The sequence below is a fragment of the Diadema antillarum genome, unplaced genomic scaffold (assembly GCF_040938485.1).
Source record: "Diadema antillarum isolate AM-2024a unplaced genomic scaffold, OU_Dant_1.0 seq00000946_RagTag, whole genome shotgun sequence".
Taxonomy (NCBI): domain Eukaryota; kingdom Metazoa; phylum Echinodermata; class Echinoidea; order Diadematoida; family Diadematidae; genus Diadema; species Diadema antillarum.
In genome coordinates, this window is record NW_027271795.1 from 812,011 (window position 1) to 829,033 (window position 17,023).

A 17,023-nucleotide genomic window follows, 5' to 3' on the forward strand; every position below is an offset into this window, starting at 1 on the left:
TAACATGAAAAGTATATACAATTAACAAAAGAAATCAAAATGAGAACTGAGGAAAAGAATTATACAGAAATATACAAAGGTTTGAAAAATGGACAATCATCACAGTGCAAACAGATTAAGACGTTTAGAATTTTGAGTGGGTCAGAATTTTGACCACCTAATCACAGGCTTATGGAAGGAAAGCTTGCAAATTACCCCCTAAATGAAGGAAGAATGCAGAGGTGAAGGGTATCCACAATTTTAGCAATGGTATGGACAGGAATATCTGTAGGGACTCTCTCTTGAAGGATATACCAGAGAAGATCTACTTCCCGGCGAAAAAGAAGGCCAACCCGGCATACTTGCAACAAAACATGCACAGTAAGCACATTCGGGAGAATCGGGACAATCATCAAGGGGCTGCACTGCCCCATATTACGGTATTTTTTGTGGGCCAAGTTAACCTAATCCTATATTCCCCTTCCCTATTTCAGGACCGTGCAGAGGGGAAAGATCTGAAAACTACCCCTTATCAAGACTATTTCGGAGAACAACTCCCAGAAGATCCCCTATGTCAACGATTTCCGGGATATTTCCCCGAATCGAGCCCCGAAAAATATTCCTCTTTTCCTGAAGAATCGGGAACGCGCATGCGGTACATCATTATGACCACCTGAGTTTTTGTTTTTGTTTTTGTTTTGTTTTTGTTTTGCTTTTTTTGTTTTGTTTTTGTTTTTGTTTTTTTTTTGTTTTTTTTTTTGGGGGGGGGGGGTAGGCCTCCAACACTACAGTTTCGTGAAGACATGTACAAACTTAAAATTCTGAAACTCCCTCATTTGATGTGCAATTGTGATTAGGCCTAAACCTCTCCCATTTTATTTTCTCGGGGGGGGGGGGGGAAATAATACTCTTTTATCAGATTGTTGGGGGGGGGGGTTCCTAGCCTAAAGGCCTAGGGGGATTTTCATCAAGTTAAGAATCAGGAAATTGGCATCAGGAAATTTGCATCACGCATCCCCCACGGTCGAAGTCATACTATATACACAACTGTATAGGGCCTACATATTACAGGGGCCGCGGGAGAGCTGAGGGACCGGGAGGGGTCAAGGTCAATGGTTCCCTCCCCACCCCCACCCCTCCTCGCCTTTCCCGCTCTTGCGGGACAACTCACCACAGTCTAAGGACGGAACCGTTTCATTGGGTGTTAATTCATTTTTTTTTAAGAGCAAAGGGGTGGGGGCCTTGTGAAATACTGTGCAGTGCGGATAGGGTCCTACTTCACGTTTAATCACATTTTAGTAATCACAACCTCGATGCATTGTATAACATACCGTAATTGATATGTATTTTGAAGCAACATTCATTCTTCACAGTGAAAAGGGATCATGATAACGTTTGTTCCATGCAAGTCTGAAAGCCATAGGCTCCAGGCCGCAGGCACGCGTGGTCGCATGTAGCAAAGAAAAAAATGATAATGATAATAAATAAAGATAAAAATAAAAAAAGGCTGATATCATGGCCTTTAGCAAAAAAACAAACAAAAACAAACAAAAGCAAAAAAACAACAACAACAACACATAATAATTATTCATGAAAGCACCGCTGAATGCTAGGAATCCGATATTATAAAGACATAACCAAACATACTCGTCTTAATAAAATTGTCAAGAAAATCTTGCGAATTTCAGTTTCTTTTTTTTACTTACCCTGCAGTCTACAACCAGTTCAGCATTTTCACTCAATACAGGTCATGCTGCTATGCACTTTTGGTTTCGTGCTGTGACAAGATGGCGTCGTGCCGTCGACGTGTTAACTCATCATGACAATGAGTAATCAGCCATCGCACATCACATTGATAGGTGGATACGCGGTTTACGAGTAGTTGCTGGGCGCGCGCGGGCACCGAAGCAGCGCGCGTACGATCGCGATAGGTGGCTTAGCGCGCGTAAAATACGCAACGTACTACAGTACTAGCATTTGAAAAGTATTGCTCTGTATGTGTATGTGTGTGTGTTGTGTTGTGTGTTTAACTAGTTTTTCACAGCTCATAAACCAGAGGGATCCATGGGTGATTCCATTTTATTAATTTGTATGTAGAGTAGAAAGTAATATTTTCAGTTGGATAGCACGTAGAAAGGGGAGAAATCGATTACAATGTACAGTATTGAGTTTTAAAATGAACACTACCAAAATGTCACATACTGAAACACTTTCATATCCTATTCATATTCAGGCATTTTAACTTTTGACTCCTTGTTGTTTTCTCTCATTTCTTTGTGCTGTTGCAGTGTTTTGGAACACTATTGGCATAAATCCAAATTGTGCACTGGTCACATAACAGTGCATGCATCGCACGCTCAGTCGACAGTGGAGGTGGTTAGCCTTTGGACAAGGCCTCGCGCGCTGCTTGCCTCTCAGCAGTGTCTCTTAACCTCTCAGCAGTGTCTGAAGTGTCTGAAAATAGACTAACGCAGTGTACATTTACTTATTTGCCCCAACCGTATAACAGCAGACACATAGCGCGTATAAAAATAATTGCAAAAAGTTATTTTTTATTTATTATATGTAAAGTAATTATATTATAAAGATAAAGGTGTCAATATTCATATTTGAATGAAACGCCTCAAATACAAAAACAACAACATACAGCAGTGATCGCTGAAGGGCTCCCACGGGTAAATAATTCCCCATAGAGACGTGTGTTGATTAATTCAAATTTCAAAAAATTCTGTAAAATAGCTGGGAGAAATGAGATGTTTCATCTTCACTAACCTGAATAAGTGAGATATACCCTTTCATCCATCAAATTTCCACTACCAGGGTGGGTTCTTCTGCTCTAATTCTGTCCAAGGGTCCGCAAAAACCAGACTACGAGTTCTTGTCACTCAAAAAATCTCCTATTTTCCGAACACGTACCCAATGAAATACAATGTATAGTCCCCTCAATTTCCATCAGAGAAGCATTCATCTTCCAACCAAAATGAAGTTTGTAAAGGAATTCATAATCAATGTCTACAGCTATTCAGTTTTTTGCCAAACTACATCATTGATTTTTAATTGATCTTTTCTGCATTTATTTTGGTATCTTAGGTACGAATTTGTGAAGGGGTCTGGGACAGTCCATTTTATTTACAGGTGCGAGCCCTGAACTGGGCCCCTCCGACCGTGTTCGCTGCTGTATCGCAATTAGTCTCGATTCAGACACACAGTGGATATAAGCCCAGAACGCATTGGCTAAAGGCTAAGGTAGACTGTGCCCTGCATTCTTGCACCTACAAGATACATCAAACGCTCTTTGGTTATTGTATATTGTACAGTGTATTTTGTTTGTTGAAGAGAAAAGAGCGTTGGTACGTGTCCATACATAGGCCCTAACCAAGCTCTATGTGTCTCTATCAACATCCATGAGCAACGAGAAGTTATAGTTATGCGAAGACAGTATAGTACCGGTACGTAAGTACGGCCTACATTTTGGAAAGTCTCTGACAAATTATGATAGCGGAATCATATGTACAGTGCATTCGTACTCACCGATGCTCTGACTGGTTACATACAGACATCATGTTTGGATCCTGTTATGCGGTTGTTGCAGTACCAATGTACAGGAATGTACAGTACTTTGCACGGCTCGATCTCACGCAACGGGAGGTTCGTCTGCACAAATCTAAACATGACTTGTAAAGGAACGATCACCTCAAAGCTCGGGGAAGCAGCCAGTGAGACAATATACAAACTCTCTGTGGCTAAGTACTGCACTTCATAATTATGCTGTGTTTCCCTCTTATCCTATGAGCTGTCTGCACAAGTCTCGGACAACTTCAGGCTTGGGTCTCAATACTTCAAACCACCGAGAGTTGGCACTGCATAAAGCGGAAGTTTAGTGGTTCCCATTTGGGTATGCGGTACATGATTGCAATATGCAGCCCGCGATCATGGACTCTGGACCATGGAATGGTTGAATTCTCATGAGGAAACAAACACACTCTTTAAAAAAAACACCCAAAACATCCCCCCCCCCCCAAAAAAAAAGAAGTACATATTATGTCAACTTTTCAAGTATATCGGATTTTATTTCCCGACACGGGTGACTTGCCACGATGATTCATCGCTCGAGAATACATGTCATATTGTGTATAATAATACGTATATACCAAAACATAAAACTACAACTTGCCATTTGCATGTCACCATGATGGACTTAGCGCTCAATGACGGTGTGCTGGCTTCTCGCATTTGTTGTTGTTTTTTTTTTTAATCTGATACAGCGCTGTATCTCTTGGTCTGCCTATAGTGAATAGATGCTCGATTCCTGAGCGAAGTAATACAGTTTCCGTACAACTTGTACATTGTATATACTATTATGTATCTCATAATCGGCCAGCACGAGCGCACTCCTGAGTCCTATATTTTGAGGGCTTGTACAGTGGTATTAACTGATGAGTGAGTATATCCTAGCTACCAAGGAGGTACGATCGAGGTGCCTCCATTCATTGGGACTACGACAGTGCACTTAATATGGCGCCCCTGTGTTCAACTCCCTCGTATTGTCAATTCCTATTTGGGGTAAAAATGTGAACACGTGTATCTATCAGACAAAGCGTCAAATAACAGCCCTACGTATCATGTAAACTGAAACGGAAATTAATGTTTGGGGCAGCACAGTGTCATACAGTTGGCCAACGAATAACAGCACACGGTGGCATCCCATTCCCCCCCCCCCCCCCCCAGTTGGGGGGGGGGGGGGGGGTGGGATGGGGAGAGGTTGGTGCAGCGAGTATAACCCGAAGAGATTTTTCTCCACACAAACTGTAGCCAAGTGCGGATGCATAGGGTCGATGATATACACACAATTTTCATTTACTATCATAATTATGGGAATTGTTACAATAAAAGTAATGGTATTTTGAATTCTCACTGCTCGCAAGTTTATAGCCATTCGTGGCTATCGTAAAACAGAGTTCGCCGAAATGATAACATGTGATATACGTAGTCGTCCTTTTAAGTTCACTCCTCTCGTTAATGATACGTCCAATCTACTTGTGTAAATAAATTAAGCAAACACAAACACACACATAATATTATATAGGCGTCTTATGCTTTTCCAGTGGTTGAATGGTTTATGCTTTTAGGGTCTACATTTATTTCTGATTTCACGTACATGTATAAACAAAATGGATACATTAAAGGGATCGTATAGTTTTGGTTGAGACTTAATTTCAGGTTTCTAACATTTTTTGGGGGGTGAGATAATGAGAAAGCTCTTATGAAATATGAAAGACCATGTAATTCCATGAGGAATTCAACGTTTATTTGATGAAAATTGATTTTGAAATGGCTGAGATATCCAAAATAGAGCGATTCTAATAAAGTGTGGGACCAACGTTTTATTACGATCGCTTTGTTTTACTTTGTTATAGAATGTTTCAGTCACTCCACACCCGATTTTCATCTAACAAACTTTGGATTCCTCTTAAAATGGTGCTATGTACTATTTCGTAAGTGTTTTCTCGGTATCTCGCAAAAAGTTAAAAACCCAATTCTCATATCCACCAATACTGTACCATCCCTTTAAAGTTTTGATTAGATCACTTGTAATAATCAACACAGTAATGTCATTGTAAGCAAACCAATTACAAGCAGAGATTAGGCTACCAGTTTTAAAGTATACTAAGCAGATACAACCTATGAACAGATACAACCTTAAAATATTATATAACATCAAAATAATGTATAATTATGTGACATGATATTTTCTTTTGGGGGAACGAAAACAAATTTTATAGTATCTATAAATTCAGTTAATCAAATCTTACTAATTTTAGTGGGAGAAACCTGGGAGTGCATGGGAGTATAGAATATAGACCGATTCTGTGACGCACTATGTGTATTTTTGGCATGGGCAGCGCCATTAACGAGGTGTCTTAGCCGACCCCCCCCCCCCCTTCCCTCTCCCCCACCCCCTTCCGCGCGCGGAATGAAAAACTGATGCATGGTCGTTTTAGCCAATAGGCGTCTCGTACTGAGTGCACGAACGCTTGCTTAGTGCTCGAACCTTTGTTACAAGTGCGTGATAAACATGTTGCCTGAATAATAAAACAAAAGGACATTTTCCCTGAATTTGGCGCTGATCTGTTTATCCACAGACGGTATAGGGATTGGATCATGCGGGCTTCGTCATGCCATCAGTAATTCAGTATCGATCATTGGTTTAGATGTTTATAATCCTTTCTACCAGAGGTCATGCAACCTATATGAGAAACATATCCCACCCGTCCAGTCTCTCAATAATCTCGTTAAGTCTGTCGCTATCAAGTACACATGTCGCGATACCATCAGCAGAGCAAGACATCACTTTAAGGCGCCATGAGAAATGTCACACAAAGGCAACTCAATCGACCACGTGACATTCTTGCATACATGCCTCTTGCTCTCAGACTGGATTCACGCGAGACATAAATGTCTTCATGTCAAAAACAAAAGAGAGAATTAAAAAGCCTATTTTAAGTCGCAAAGATTTGTTCGAGGAGAAACTGAAGTTATCATCGCACCATTGAGTACTTTGTCAGGTACGTGCTGGTTTGGGTTTGCACAGCGCCATAGCTGCGGCGTGTTTTCTTCTCAGCATGCTATTGTCACATTAAACCTTCCTGTCGCTTCGTGGAATGCCAATGTTGGCAACATATCTATTTTGCTATAATGTTTCATTATAGGAAAACAATAACATCAACGACTACAAAATTGATCATGTGGCATCAAAACCTCAGTGTAGCCACTGAGTTTGGAGTTCCACAAGGATCGGTGGGTGGCCCACTCCTCGTCGATCGCTCTATCTTCAGCCCATTAGTCATATTATCATTCGGAAGCTCAATGTTCATTATCACTGCTATGCTGATGACATTCAATAATTGTTTGTTTCCTTCCCGACATCTGAAACTATGACAGCAACAGTATTAAAACTAGAGATTGTAATTTGTCATCACTGACAAATTAAGGTGATCCGATTTTTTTTATCAATGATTCGAGTCCTGATACTGCAAAGTCTCAGCTACAACATATCAAAATCTGAGAGAAATTCACCGAAGCATAAGTAAGATAGTGCTCGATAAAGAGAGTCATGTCAATTTTCACATCTAAAAAATTCCCTCCCATAGAGATAACACGTCATAGCGAACATAGAAAAAGAAGTACATATGACCTTTGACCCCACTTTGCACAGACAAGATGGCATCTGAGCAAAAAGTGGTTATTTTATGAAATGATCCCTGTAACATGGATTTTACGTGTGCAAAATATGGGAAAGATAGGTCATGTATTCACCAAGATACAGGATGAAACATTTATGACCTTTGACCCTAATTTACATACCCAAGATGGCGTCTGATCAAGTAGTTGTTATTTTATGAAATAATGTTCGTGACATGAACTAAACATGTGCAAAATATGGTGGTGATAGGGTATGTTTTTCTTGAGTTATTGCACATAAAGTTGCAAAAAGAAAGGAATATCTCAATACATCGAAGATAAACTTTAATTTCAACCAAGTTTTTTCACGTGATCCCGACAACGTATGAAAAAACAAAGGGCACACTAACGATAGCCCTACGTCTCAGCTACAACATATTAAAACCTTAGAGAAATTCACTAAAGCATAAGTGAGCTAGTGCTCGATAAAGATAGTCATGTCAATTTTCATTTCCATAAAAATTGCACTCCCATAGAGATTACACGTAAACTGGTCAAATTTGACAAGGTTACCTTCAATCCATTTTTTCGAGGTGATGTCGTCATCTAATGAAAATTGTGTATTTAATTTATGAAAGAGCATTTCATAAGCTACAACATATTGAAATTTGGGTGAAAATTGGCAAAGGATAAGTGAGATACGCTCGAGTAAACTTGAAATTTGATGACGTCATTTTGAAAATTTACTTTTTTTACTTTATTAAGAAATTTGATATCTTTTAATCATTTTTTCAGCATCGCCAACCCATGAAATGACATATACAACTCATCAGCTTTCAGAATATGTAAAGGAAATGGGGGGTCACCGTCCATCCTGACGAGTAAAATCGGATTTAAGATTTGCGGTTTTTTGGCATAGTTGCACTGTCTATCGCCATTGACGCGCGCGCGGAATTTCAACTTTGACGGGCCCGTATGACGTCATATTGAGTCGGATTGACTTGAAACTTGGTAGAAATATTCCTTCACATTTCAGACATCTGATCACAGTGAAAAAAATGGGAAATTTCGATTGCATATGAGCTGTGCGTGCGTATATGCGCGCGCGCGTACGCGTCCGTCCGATTTTTTCATTTTTTCAAAAAATGCTCTAAATGGTCTGAAACGTGTGCAAAAAAATTTTGGGCTTGATTGGAGCATACAAATATTTCAACGCGCGCGTACGCGCACGTTTTAAGAGAAAATATAAATTTTGACAATATGAATAGAATTCGCTTGACTTGAAATATATGTGACGTAAATTTCATTGAAAAATTCTATTTCATTAATGAGATATGATTGAGAATGTGTTTTCATATAATGACGTCATAGTGACGTCACGGTCAACTGATCACAATGATTTTACTTGATCTGTCGTCTTTGGGACACGATACATACATGGTATAAGTTTGAACTTGATAGGCATAGCACTTTCTGAGCTAACCTCTGCACAACTTTTGAGGAGAAATAAAGAAAGAAACAAAGAAAGAAGAACTAGAGATTGTAATTTGTCATCACTGACAAATTAAGGTGATCCGATTTTTTTTTTAATCAATGATTCGAGTCCTGATCGTAATAGGCATGACAATACAAGTTTCATCTGTGTTTAGAGACATTGGCCGTGTGAGGTTTGGATTCTCATTTAGAAAAGGGAGTCATATCTGCCATCTTTGGTACCAATTCTGTATACACTGAATAACGAAGATACAGCAACGAATACATATGACCTTTGACCCACCTTTACACTCCCAAGATGGCATCTGAGGAAAAAGTGGTTATTTTGTGAAATGATTCTTGCGACATCGTCTATATTCGTGTGCAAAATATGGCAAAGATAGGACAGGTATTCACCAAGATGCAAAATGCAAAGTCTTAGGTACAACATAAAATCTGGGAGAAATTCACCGAAGGGTAAGTGAGAGCTAGTGCTCGATAAAGAAAAGCATGTCGATTTTCACATTAAAAAAAAATCCCTCCCATAGAGATAACACGTCATAACGAAAATACAGAAAGAAGTACATATGACCTTTGACCTCACTTTGCACACCCAAGATGGCGTCTGAGCAAAAAGTGGTTATTTTGTGAAATGATCCTTGTTACATGGTCTTTGTGTGTGCAAAATATGGGAAAGATAGGACATGTATTCACCAAGATACAGGATGAAACATTTATGACCTTTGACCCTAATTTACATACCCAAGATGGTGTCTGATCAAGTAGTTGTTATTTTATGAAATAATGTACGTGACATGAACTAAACATGTGCAAAATATGGGATTGATAGCCATTGTTGTTGTTCATCTATTGCACAGAAAGTAGTAGAAAGAAAGAAAAATAAAGAAAAAAATATGTTATTTTATAGAAATTTGAAGGAGAAGCATAAAAAAATCAGAAAAAGATAAAGTTATAAAGGGAGATTAAGACTAACTAAAGAAAAAGAAGAAAAAAAGTGTTTAAAAAAATGAAAAAAAAAATATTGGCAGGGGTGAGCCTCGAACCAGGGACCTTAGGATTACGAGTCGGATGCGCTATGCAATGACCTATTTCATGCTCCATAGGCCCTGTGTATTAAGCAAAATGACGCTGCATCGAAGCCACGTGCCATTTTCAACCAAGTTTTTCGACGTGATGCCGACGTCGTATGAAAAAATGAAGGGCACACTTACGATAGTCTCAGCTACAACATACTAAAATCTGGGAAAAATTCACCGAAGCAAAAGTGAGCTAGTGCTCGAAAAAGAGAGTCATGTCAATTTTCACTGCCAGAAAAACTGCTCTCCCATAGAGATAACACGTAAACTGGTCAAATTCTACAAGGATACATTCAATCCATTTTTACGAGGCGATGACGTCATCCAATCAAAATGTTGTTTTTACATTAATGAAAGAACATTTCATAAGCTACAACATACTGAAATATGGGAGAAAATTGGCAAAGGATAAGTGAGATACGCTCGAGTAAACTTGTAATTTGATGACGTCATTTTGAAAATTTACTTTTTTTACTTTATTAAGAAATTTGATATCTTTTAATCATTTTGTCAGCATTGCCTACCCATGAAATGACATGTACAACTCATCAGCTTTCAAAATATGTAAAGAAAATGGGGGGTCACCGTCCATCCTGACGAGTAAAATCGGATTTAAAATTGGCAGTTTTTTGGCATAGTTGCACTGTATATCGCCATTGACGCGCGCGCGGAATTTCAACTTTGACGGCCCCGTATGACGTCATATTGAGTCGGATTGACTTGAAATGTGGTATAAATATTCCTTGACATTTCAGACATGCGATCAAAGCGAAAAAACTGGAAATTTCAATTGCATATGAGCTGTGCGTGCGTATATGCGCGCGCGCGTACGCGTCCGTCCGATTTTTTCAATTTTTCAAAAAATGCTCCAAATGGTCTGAAACGTGTGCAAAAAAATTTTGAGCTTGAGAATGTGTTTTCATATAATGACGTCATAGTGACGTCACGGTCGACTGATCACAATGATACATTAGATTTGCCGTCTTTGGGACATGATGCATACATGATATAATTTTGAAATTGACAGGCAGCGGACTTTCTGAGCTAACCTCTGCACAACTTTTGAGGAGAAATAAAGAAGAAGAAGAAGAAGAAGAAGAACAAAGAATCCGTACAGATACAGAAGGTGATCCGAGAGGATACTCGGATCACCTAATAAAGAATCAGTACAGATACAGAAGGTGATCCGAGAGGATACTCGGATCACCTAACAACTCGTAACCTGTGTTGATGAAATCAAAGGTTGGATGAGTAAAAATCGACTAAAGCTGAACGACAATAAAACAGAGTTATTGGTACTTGGGTCAAGATAAATGCTGACAAAGGCTAACATGAGGAAGTGTCATTTGAGAATTAGTAAGAGTGTTATTAACTCTTTTGAAAAGGCACGCAATCTTGGTGTTGTTTTTGATAGTGCCATGTCTTTCAAATATCATGTTGTGTACGTATCACAATCTGCAAGATTCCAGTTACGTAATCTTGGTTTCATCCGGAAATATCTCACTAAAACAGCAGCCGAACAGCTTATGGCACATGCCCTTATTTCTTTTCGTATATAGATTATTGTAATTCTTTCTTTTTTTGGTATGTCACAACAACAAATCAACACTCTACAACGTCTTCAAAACTCTGCTGCAAGATTACTGACCTATATAGTAGGAAAACTATTCACATTACACTAGTGTTACGTTCTCTCTATTGGCTTCCTGTTGAAAAGTGAATTACATTTGTATTTTCGAAATTGCTCTTTTTGTTTATCATTGTGGTTCACTCAACTGCACCAGAGTATCTCCAGAATTCTTTATATTGTTATAACCCTCCTCGCGGACTTCGATCATCTAGTTCTTTTACATTTCAGATATAGTACCTAAAGTTAAGCATTCTTGGGAAACTCGTTCTTTCTCCCACATTGGACCAGAGTTTGGAAAGATATCCCTGTTACTATTCGCCAGTCATCCTCAGTGGAATCATTTAAAACATCTCTAAAAACACATCTGTTTAATACGCTCTAGGGAAAAAAGTGAAGATGTCATATATTTCCGTTTCTTCTTCTTCTTTCTGTCTGTCTGTCTTTCTTTCTTTTCCTAACCTTAGAGACTAAAAGCGCCATGATCATCTTTTTGATGGATTGTTGCGCTACAGAAGCACCACACTATTATCATTGTTATTATTTTTATACAGATCAAATCGCGTGAGCTGTGTGTCACTTCGTATGGTTTATGTGTGTGTACGAGAGTGTATATTCAACGTCGTCACTGTGGCGTGTAAGAGAAAATGGTGTGATGGTCTGAAGAATAATTATACTTGATTTGATTATTTCCATCAATATAATGATAACAGGGTACAAGATCTCTTAATTTCGTTGGGTTTTATTTCCTCAAAGATTTTGTCTTTGTCTTTGTTGTTGTATCACAGAATATAATCTGCCCCTAACCGATGATAACATTAGAGTATATTGACAGAAATGATATTGGGCCCCAAGCATTTATGTATTATTATTCTTTGGAAAGATCAAACTCAGAATTATACCCTCTATATAGGTTAGGAAAATTGAACTACACAACTCTTTTCCGATTTTTTTTTTCAAACTGCACTGGTGCGTTCCTCTATTTCTGCATTCACTGAATCCACATCGAATTAGCCATAGAGATAGAGCCTCTACCAGAAATGTTATGGGTCATGTTTACCTCTGGGAACAGTGATTTAAAAAATGTTCAAGATATCACATTTGATGCATATGTGTAGGTCTGTTGTATCACAAAACATCCTACCATATGACATTTTCGTATCATAAAACCTAAAATAGGAGATATCAGTATTTTTCTTATTAAACCCTAACTGTAGACGGTTTAGTCTGGAAACATCTTTATTATAAGTATTGTTCACATTTTGTGTATTTAACAATACTTAACATTGATTATATGGATTCAAATTTTTACAGTGGTTGTTTCTACCGCGCGCAGAATCACATTTTAGAACTATTTTAAAGCACTAATGCTGCGGTTTTTGTTTCATCTGCAAATGGTAAATTGTGCCTTTAAAGTCACTCTTCCACAACAGCAAGCTTAGTTTACTTACGTGAAACGTGTATAAGATGCTTGTAAAGACCATCATAGTAAAGTACATTGTTATGTATTTCTCTGCCTGCTCAATCATTTCTCTATATCCTTTCTTTTCACATCTATTCTGCAGTTGTTCGAAATGCCATGGACAAGCTCCACGCCCGATGTTTCGCTGACTCCGGACTTCCCAGCAGTTCATAGCAATGGGACTTTCAACTCCGAAGGAGCGTCCCTGTCGACGAAAATAGCTGCGCTCTCTCTCCTCCCGATCGTCATCATTTGCGGTCTGCTCGGAAACTGTCTTGTATGTCGCGCCGTCTTCCGTTACCAGAAGCTGCGATGTGTGGCGAACAGCTTCATCGTGTCACTGGCTGTGTCAGACATGGCCGTGTGTGGCATAATTATGCCTTTCGCTGCTTACCAAGAGTTGGCGAATGGCAAACACTGGCGTCTTGGTCCTTTCCTCTGTAACCTATGGGTTGCCCTGGATGTCTTGTTGTGCACGGCGTCAACATGGAACATGTGCGCCATCGCCCTAGACCGATGTATGGCCATCACCAATCCTGTCTGGTATGTCAATAGACGAACGCCTCTCATGGCAACCATCGCAATCTGTGGAACCTGGGGACTTTCATTGGTCCTTAGCGTCATGGTTCTCTTCCTAATGGGGGAAAATTTCGGCGGAAGCAAGGATTACGCTTGCCAAGTCTCGCCACGCCCTGTCATTGCAGTCGTGTCAGCTTCTGTGACTTTCTATATTCCCTGCTTGATTGTGGTGGCGCTGTACCTGAAAATATTTATCGCTGCCAGACGACACTTGCGCGGGAAATCTATCAGAGCTGCGCTCTCTTCCCTGCATTCCAACGTGCACAAAAGACGGAGCTCAGCAAACAATCCCAACAAGTCGAGTGGTTCGGACACAAACGGAAAAATGCAAGCCGACAGGTTGGCCCAATTTCCTGAAGATGCAAACGATAAAAACGTCGCAGGTCCTGACATTGCCCTTGAACTGCAAGCGTCAAGCCCCGAAGGTACACCAGCAACACCTAACAATGGCTGCCAAGGACCAAGAAGCACTTTCGGTTCACCCTGTTTGTCAGCAAACGTCTCAATACAGACCCCTTTTAACTTGAACGTTCCCGATCTCGATCCCAGAGATCGATCATCTGTCGCTGACACGTCAGAACGAAACGATGTCGCCTCGTCCGACGCGACGAAAATTGCTTTGTCGCCAAGGTCCTCCAACAGAAGTGGACAGAGCGGCAGGGCGAGGTTTAAACGTATCTCTTTTTCGAGAGAGCGACGGACGGCTGCCGTGTTGGCCGTCGTCATTGGAGTCTTCATCTGCTGCTGGTTACCCTTCTTTATTGTTTACATCATCGTGGGCGTCTGCCCGTATTGCCACGTCACAGATGTGACATTTCAAGTGCTAACATGGTTAGGATGGTGCAACTCGATTCTAAATCCACTCATCTACACCATCTTTAATATTGACTTTCGATGTGCCTTCCGGAAAATCTTATTGGAAGGACCGTGCTAGTTCGCGAAAACAAGAACAGGCCTACTGTACTCTAACTGTCTAAGCACAGAGACGCTCATAACGTACACAAGCCGTGGCAAATGGCAGATATCAAACATTATTGATGGATCAACGTCGTGATTGAAATGCTTCCGGTAGTTAACGTCAACCACGTGACATATCATAACAGAGTCTTTTGTTTATACGCCGCTGTCCTCAGACAATGATAATTAGGCACACTACACTTGTTAGAAGACGAGCGTCTGTGGTGATAGACCTATATGAGATACGACATGCGGGAGAGGCGTTTCATTAGCTGTAGAAAAAAAAAATACAGGTGAAAAGTCAATTATTGACTGTTGTGTGATCATGATTACACAATACATTTAGAATGAGAACTACTGGGTTGTCCTCGTCTCGAATTCCATTCCGAAATGATGTGCCTTATACACGATATCTAAATTCATTATGCTCCAGTAATATTATTGGGTTCGCCTTGTCTTTTTTTTTTCCTCTCCCTTTCATGAAGCACTTTATTATTGATTTTATTATCCTCAACCGATATCATATAGCACGCGAATTGGTCTCATAAAATGTTTGACTTTGCTTCACTTCGGCTTTTTTCGTCAAGAACTGTATATAATATTTCTTTTCACATAATTATCCAGAAAATTTGGAAGCAATACTTTGTTGTTGTTGTTGTTTCCTAGGAGCTGTTGGACTTTCGCCCTTCCAAAATTCGGCCACACGATCAGTGGCTTGCGAAAGAAAATTTGCACCCGCGACCACGACAATTTCCTTCTATTGTCGCTGGCTGCCGATAAATTCTCTAAACAGGTTGAATGGGCTCACATCCTATACTTTCAGATAATCAGTGGCGGATCCAGGAGGGGGGGCGCAACCGGCGCACGCCCCCCCCCCTTTATTTTCCGTTTAAAACAAAAGAAATAAAAAGAAAAAAAGAAATGAAACCCGGAAGTGGCACCAGAAATATTAGTCACGCCCCCCCCCCTTTACAAAATTCCTGGATCCGCCCCTGAGAATGGTGTACGTATCACTTAAAACTTTGGCGTATATATGTATTAATGTATGCAGGGCTCGACATTAGTTGTGACCCCGGTGTTCCCGCGCCCACCAAAGACAAAAAAAAAATTATAGCCACCAAACATGTCAAATGTTTTGATGACCTGATCGGGCACTTAAAATCCAAGATGAATTTGTATTTTTCCTATTTAGGGCCACAACGTTTCTTTTTTCGGCCCACTCGAGAAAAAAAAATAGTGTGGAGCCGTGGTGTATGTCTATACATAATTTGATACGTGTATCAATATTGTATAAAAGAGAAAAATAGAAGGAAATGGATAGCTCAACTCGATTTGCAGCCATACACCATTCGGACCAATAAATTTGTGACAAAGCACTCAAATTTAGACATTCACATCAGTATTGCTACTGTGCGTAGCACTCATAACTTCTACAATCTGTAATGATAAATGGTATATCTGAACAAATTACTTTTGACAGCTGTGCCATTTCCATCATGTTACTTGCTTACTTCAGAACTCAAAGTCAGTTTTAAGTCAAGATGTATGGTTGCGTGACGTTGCATAATATTAGTATTCTCACTTTATTCTAGCGGTTTCCTCGTTTAACCGTCTACTAGTATCTCCAAATGTCTAACTTCAAAACTTCTATACCTGTTAGATGGTTCAGAGCACCAACTCTCACTAGTCTACACGTACTACTGCTCTCTGAGCAACCTCCTGAACCAAGTTAATTTATTTGAGGTTTGTATGCCTGATAAGTTGTAAATACAAGCTGGTAACTTCGATATCTTGTGTGTGTGTGTGTTGTCATTTGCTCATTTGCCTCGACAATCTAAACCCATCAAGAAAGTGGAACCTTGGTGTACTTAAATGAACATGGTTGCATGAATATACCTGTATACTATCAATTCGTGATGTCTTTCGAGTGGTTCAAATAATTTCTTCCAGTAGACTGGCTTTTTGCAACCTGGAATTAAGATGGAACCTTTTCGAGCGTTGTTACTATCCGCCGATCCCTTTTTTTCCCTATTCATAAACATACTTGACTTCAATGTCCTCCTTGCAAACTGGTAAGGATGTGTTTGTCTATGATTATTGTCTCAACAGTAAAATTAAGTGGAATGTCTGCTATCAAAGCCAAAGCACGAGCTCTTCAGTGGTAGCCTTTTGACAACTTTCCTGTCATTGACAATTGTTTCTCATTGTCATTCACACCGCTCTCCCGACAAGGTGAAAATTCCAGTTTAGATACACTGTATACGATGTGTCGCAACATGGGCTTGATTTGCTGACTTTTCGTTACTTGAGAATGTTTATGCATTCAAAGTTATAATCTTATTCATGATAATGTCACATAAATTATAAAGACAAATTTGTACACAACAGATTTTATGTTGTCATGTTTTACTATTATTTGTGGTCTTTAGGGCCTACAACAATTAATGCCGTCACGAGATGGCGTTATTTCTTGACAATGACAAGAAGCTGTAAGAACGATCTTTGCTGATACCATAGATATAAATCCTACTGGATGTCTAGTGCCTATTTTGTGAGAGTTATACCAAGGACATTGCGGCTTTACAGGTAAAAGCGAAAGCCCAATCCATGTTCAATTATGAACTTTCATAGAGCAAAGTAAACACACACACACACACACACAAGAAT

At 39.7% G+C, this 17,023-nt stretch overlaps 2 protein-coding genes across 3 annotated transcripts in view; one reads left to right on the plus strand and one right to left on the minus strand.

Moving 5' to 3' along the window:
- Positions 1 to 3,851, minus strand: part of LOC139741706 (uncharacterized) — a 29,228-nt gene extending 25,377 nt beyond the window's left edge. The window contains exon 1 of one of the 2 annotated variants that reach the window (XM_071652288.1): positions 3,511 to 3,851. The gene's annotated coding sequence lies outside the window, so the exon portion shown is untranslated. The other variant, XM_071652290.1, reaches the window with a different exon arrangement.
- A 9,081-nt stretch (positions 3,852 to 12,932) lies between these two features.
- On the plus strand, positions 12,933 to 14,333 carry LOC139741692 (probable G-protein coupled receptor No18). Its single transcript, XM_071652273.1, has one exon. It carries the CDS (start codon positions 12,933 to 12,935, stop codon positions 14,331 to 14,333), a length of 1,401 nt encoding a protein of 466 aa, XP_071508374.1.
- Positions 14,334 to 17,023: the final 2,690 nt, after the last annotated feature.

Coding starts and splice junctions, on each gene's coding strand:
- LOC139741692 (XM_071652273.1), top strand. CDS start 12,933: ATGCCATGGACAAGCTCCACGCCCGATGTTTCGCTGACTCCGGACTTC.